At 30.9% G+C, this 6,491-nt stretch overlaps 1 protein-coding gene across 1 annotated transcript; it reads left to right on the plus strand.

Moving 5' to 3' along the window:
- Positions 1 to 3,733: 3,733 nt before the first annotated feature.
- On the plus strand, positions 3,734 to 5,729 carry HELRODRAFT_165874 (hypothetical protein; the record flags this gene model as incomplete). Its single annotated transcript, XM_009032347.1, has 3 exons — positions 3,734 to 3,904; positions 4,352 to 4,471; positions 5,619 to 5,729. 3 exons carry the CDS (start codon positions 3,734 to 3,736, stop codon positions 5,727 to 5,729), a joined length of 402 nt encoding a protein of 133 aa, XP_009030595.1.
- Between the last annotated feature and the right edge of the window lie 762 nt (positions 5,730 to 6,491).

Below are 6,491 nucleotides of genomic sequence, written 5' to 3' on the forward strand. Positions count from 1 at the left end.
AATGAGAAAAATTAAAAGACGAAACTACTAAACCTTAGTTCAAAAATCGTCGTTACAGTACTTCATTGCACCGACCACCATCATCTGGTCGGCACACATGATTTCATCCGAACTTCTGATTGTCAGTCGAACAGCCAACGCGCTGATTCTTCCTACACCACCATCATCATACGTAAATCATCATGAGACAACCATCTGAAACGTGCTGACTCCCACCACTGCCCACCTCTCATCATCCTGTAGACAAATTTTTTTTATTAGCGTAGTAGTAAATGAATGTTAGAATCTTAGGAGCAAAAAAATTATAAAATGGAAACAATGGCAAATAAATAATATTTTAAAATAATAAAGTGATTAAAATGTAAAAAAAAACTTACCGTCGTCCATTCGATAAAGGCAGAATGTTGAATGCGGTTCGGTTCCTACGTTGTCCTCCAAAACTGGTGCCAGTCCTCATCGAGATTGTTGTTGAAACACAGCCCGTGTTGATGGAGAAAGAGAAAATTCTCATCAGAAAGCTTAGAGGTGCCTGCATCTCAAATTGCTTAATAAAAATAATCCTATCTACCTATTCAATTACCTTAGCTAATCTATATTAAATTGTTAATGGTACGATAGTCGAAAGTCCTCCTTCATTCTCCCTCCTTGCACAGAGGCTCACCGACAGCCAGGGCACCGGATAGTAAACCATTGCCGTGCGGATAGTAGACTATTGCCGTGCGGATAGTAAACCATTTGCCGTCCGGAAGCCGTGCGGATAGTAGACTATGGCCGTGCCGCATGGTAAATCATTACCGTGCAGATAGTAAACCATTGCCGTCCGGATAGTAAACCATTGCCGGTTCACCACTGGCCACCAAGGCTTACCTCTGACAAGAGACTTTGAAATCTAGAGTCAATCGGCTATCGTACCCTCAACTTACCTATTCATTACAATTAAGCCCTAGCTTACCTAAAATTACAAAACTCAAGAGCCCAATTCATTTAGCCAATCGGCACCCACCCCACCACCTACGTAATGCCTTGGGCTCCAACTTAGTAATAATAGTATAAAACTTAAACCCTAAATCTATTAATGAGTATGTGTTACAACGTAGCCTTAACTTACCTATTCATTTCATTACGGTCCTAGCTTACCTAAAATTACAAAACTCAAGAGCCCAATTCATTGGCCTTTCGGCACCCACCCCACCACCTACGTAATGCCTTGGGCTCCGACATAATAATAATAATATAAAACTTATAATTAACCTACCTATCGATACACATACAGCGTTTTAATTTACATTACAAGATTGTTCCTAGAATTACATTATCGCCCTTAACTACCTATGAAATTAAATTACTCTCAACCTTAGTAATAATAAATTAGAATGTGTATTGAAAATAAAATTACGCTCAAATAATAATATATGTGTCTATGTATGCAACTGTGTGTGTGTGTGTGTAATACGCTAATGCGTGTAATATAGATGCGAGATAAAATAGAAGCGATAAACTTACGCGCCTACCTATTCAACTTCATTAGTGTTGGATGTTTCCTATCTATCCTACCTACAATTAAAATTATGTCTATCTAACCTACCTATATAGCTACTTAATGTAATTGTGTGTGTGTGTGTGCGCGAGTGAGCATTCTTACTTATTGTTAAATTACAGAGAAAAAAGAATAAAACGTATCCCAGCCAGGCGTGCATTCTTTGCTTCTGAACGAATGAACGTAGCCTGACATCTTCCATGATGAAGCATGGAAGCTTTAGCCTGAATGAAATGAATGAAATAAAAAAATCTTATTTATTTATTTAATTAATTTAAATGAAAATAGAGAAACGAGCCGCGGTGAAAACCGCCAGCCGGAAAAGCCAGCCAATTGGCAAAAAGAGAAACCGCAAAGAAACCGTAAAACGAACCCCAGCCAGGCGTACATTCTTTGACACTGAATAAACGAACGTAGCGTGACATCACAACCATTCTGATCTTCCACGATGAACTCCTCCGGAAGCTTCAACCTGAATGAATGAACCTGAAAGAACCTAAATGAACGGACAAATCTTATTTATTTAATTAATTTAAATAAAAATAGAGAAACGCAAAGAAGCCGACCGGTCGGCAAAGAAAAGAAAGGTATCTATATAGGATTTACGCTCTATATAACTCTATATAACTCTATATAACTCTATATAACTCTATATAACTCTATATAACTCTATATAACTCTATATAACTCTAATAACTCTATATAACTCTATATAAAATAAAATTAAATAAAAATAAATAAATTAAAAAAATATAAATATAAAAAAATGAGATCAGGCACTCCGACTCGAGCGAGGCAGAAATGCCTGATCTGATTTCAACGTTTTTTCAGCTCCTATTTATACTCGTTTCAACTATACATTTTCATCATTTCAATCATTCACACCAATAAAAAACTTATTTAATGTATGTACTACACTATTATACAGTCTTAACCAAAATGCTAACCGTACTAAATTGAAGTCATCGAACGAATATAAAAGCAACAGTAATCAGTGCAATATATGTAAGCACGCAGCTCAAATTTTTCGGGGAGAATTCAAAATTGTTTGAGACCACACCTTGCTTAACATCCAATTCTAAGCCGAGCCAAGCCAAGCTGAGCCAATATGCATAAATTCATTATAAAAAACAACAGTAGCCATTACTATATATGTAAGCACGCAGTTCAAATTTTTCGGGGAGAATTCAAAATAGTTTAAGACCACACCTTGCTTAACATCCGATTCCAAGCCGAGCCAAGCCAAGCTGAGCCATTATGCATAGATTTATAAGCGCTTTTATATTAAAATTTTGCTCGCTTTTTAAACGAATATCCTAATATAACAAATTCTCCATCCTATTTTAACTTTCTTTGATGCTTTTTAATCAGTCAGGTCACAAAAATCATTAGTGATATCGCAATGAAATCAATTTGAAATTTTTTTTTAATTATTGATAAAATTTTTAAATTGTTGATAAAAATAACTAGTATATATAGTGTAGTAAAACGTTTAAAATTTTCTGAGAGAATTTAAAATAATTTGAGACTACACCATAACACAATTGTACAATTTGAATGTGTAAATACAACATTATAAATGTATTATATCTACATGTCTATTTCTTTATTTAGTTCTGCCTGTGGATATTTTGTCAAATTTATTTGATAGGAATTGAATATAACCTTTATACCGGCTGATTAACTACCATGCAGTAAAATAACCACTGTTGACCATTTCCTCCAACGATTTCGCAACGAATTGCCCATACCATTAGAACTAGAATAAACTCTTTCAATCAATGTTTAAATTTTTATATTGTCATTTATTCTTTCGTTTTTGTTTCTGTACTAATTTTCGTGTCAGATACAATAATTTAGTTTTTAAGTAAATTTTCATTTTCGTAGCTATACACAAACATGCCTACCTGTTGCATTAAAAATTGCATTAATAATAAATAGAAATGAGAAAATTTCTGATGCATCTTTTCACAGGTTTATTTTCAAATTAACTTCACACTAAAATAAATGTAACAATATCCCTATACTCGTTGAATAGAACTATTTTGTTTTAAAATTACATATATTTTATTTTATAGACTATTATAATTTATAATGCTATCATGGATTACCATTTTATTATTAAAAGCAATACTTAAGAAATGCACAAGTTTCTGTAACAGTTTATAAAATTTCAGATTTCCTCAAAATGTAAAAATGCAAAACGATTGGATTAACATTAAGTGCATCAGACAGGAAATAAATGATTTCAAATGGCTTCCATCAAAAAATGCAAGAATATGCAGTGACCATTTCTGTAATAAAGATTATAAGGGTTATGATGGAGAAAGGAAGGTAATGCTGAAGAAAGCGTTACCATGTTTTCAAGTTAGTTATATTTATATGTCATCAGTCACACAAGGAAGCAATTCACATCATCATTGTACATTGCAACATTATCTATACAAAAAATATAAAATGCATTCACCAATATTCCATGTATTTTATTAAAACTTAGAAAGGGCATAATGACATTGTGAATAATAAACCCTGTTTAGGACTGGGATCATCATCATCATACCAATCACCATTACAAGTAGAGTCAATTTTATATTAATGCTTAACAAGTTAACTAAATTGGCATAATCAAGTTTTTTTATGAAATACACATCAAGTATTTAATGTAACAAATAAATTAACAAAAAATTTCTGGAAAAGTTTAAAAAAATTAGAACATATGACTGATCAAAAATCATTTGCGTTGACACTGCATTTGTATGGGCATAAGGCATATGATTATCTTTGGACAAATGGCTTACATCTTCCTCACACTAGGACATTAAGAAAGTAATCTTGTCATACCTGTTCAATAATTTTAATAAGATTGTTTTAAATAACTATTCTCAATGTCATTTTATTAACACTACATTAAAGGGTGGCTACAAAACATTGATGGTAAGCCTGGGGTGATTTCTACAAACCTTATTGACTAATGGTGATGGGGATCCTCTGGAACTGTAGGGTCATGACATTCAATCTAGTCATGGATTGAGAAATTAATCCTTGATATATTTGATAACAAACATTTATTATAATATAAGAATGAAAAAAGATGTAGGTGTAAGGCAAAATCTTACTGGAACTATTATTTTTAGCAATTTATGATTTATTTTATTATTTATGACTTTATCCATTTTTAATGATACCAATATTTTTAATTATTATTATCCAAATTATACTCATGCCTATATAAATTAATTTGATTGTGGCTATTTCTATGCTTAATTATTTTATTTACTTGCTATAGGTATGCACAGGATTTAATAAATTAATGATAATAATTAATAACACAACATTTTAAGTGCATAAAATATAATAAATTAAAAGTACAATTTTTACAAACCTCATTGGTTATGGTGGGGATTCTTTAAAACTGAATGATCATGATCTAACAAGTCATGGATTGATGAATCACTGGAATCATACATTATCTTTAATAAATTTAATAACAACATGTACTACAATTTAAGAATGAGGAATATTTTGTAAAACATTAAATAAAAAAAAATTTAGTTAGAATCACTCATAATTAATAAATTTTAATTAAATTGCAAGTTAGCTTGGGGAGTTTGAAGCTTGAATTGAACAAATTACAAAATTGTTTATTTAATTGTTTATAAAATTGATTGATAAGTTGTTTAATATATTTATTTAATTTAGTATATTTTTTATTCCCAGACCTAAGCATTGTAAATAAAAATTTTAAAACCAATCAAGCAATAGAATTTAGGATCTTAGGAACAAGTGCTGTTAGTGTTAGTGTAGTAGTAGTATGTACTATTAGTGTAGTGGTTGGTAGTTTCTAGTAGTCTAATCTGTTAATGTTCGTTAGTGTTATCTGTTATTTATTTCAATTAGTAATTAAAATCAGTAGAGATTAGTTTTAGTTTAATTATTAGAGTTTAGTAATTTAATTACTAATTAGTCGTCGTTTAGTGTTGTGTTGTTGGTGGTTCACAAAAAATTTTTTTTTATTTAAAATTCTATCCCAAAACAGCATCTAGTATCACCTTTTAAAACATTTTGAAATTTTAAATAAAAGCAATATTCCGAAATTAGTAAATATACGATCGTAACTTTTGACTTGGGCGATAAAAAATCACCCTCCAATTTTCCTCCGGAAGTAAGCTCCTTGTTCGACCGTCAAAAATGAGCGAAGGCCGTTATATTTATTCTAATTATACGGTACAAAGCATAAAACTCAGGTTATATTTTGATTCAAAATCGTTTAAGGGTAGATTGCATTGTCAAGCGTTTTACATTTTATTTATTTTTTTTAAATTCAATAACATTTTAAAAATAATTATTCAAAAAACAGTTTTCCTTTTTTTAGTATTTCGGCTGTTTACATTATACTGTCGCTAACCAACGAACATGCAGGCTGTATTTAGTTTATTAGTTGCACCGTGGGTGGAGCTTATGAGTCTCTTTAAACTGTTGACTATAAATAAATATTTCTGGAAAAACCACTTTGCCGTCTCCGAGATTACCGTTTAATCGTACAAAGTGTCGATGGATTTTGATGAATTATCAAAATTTTTAAAGTATGTCTCTTTTTAATTACACGGTGTCGCCAAGGGTTATCTAAGGCTATATTGTTATCTGGTGTTTGTTATTATTGTGTTTTAGTTCGTATATAAATAGCGGGTTCAATATTGAATATATTGATATCATCTTCATACATTTTTTTGTTTCAAATATAATTTAAAATTTTTATTACCAATGCATCCTTACTTGAAATGCAGTTCTTGAGTATTTATTTGTTGTAAATGTAAATTAGCAGGTCGCACGATTTTTCAAATTTTTTTTTTTTTTGTATATAAACTACTTTTTCCTATAAAGCAAAATTTGCTGATTAAAATAATACCAAATTTATTATTGTAGCATTTATAGTTACCGAGAAAACGAATTTTGA

This window comes from Helobdella robusta (genome assembly GCF_000326865.2).
Source record: "Helobdella robusta unplaced genomic scaffold HELROscaffold_8, whole genome shotgun sequence".
NCBI classification, from domain to species: Eukaryota; Metazoa; Annelida; class Clitellata; order Rhynchobdellida; family Glossiphoniidae; genus Helobdella; species Helobdella robusta.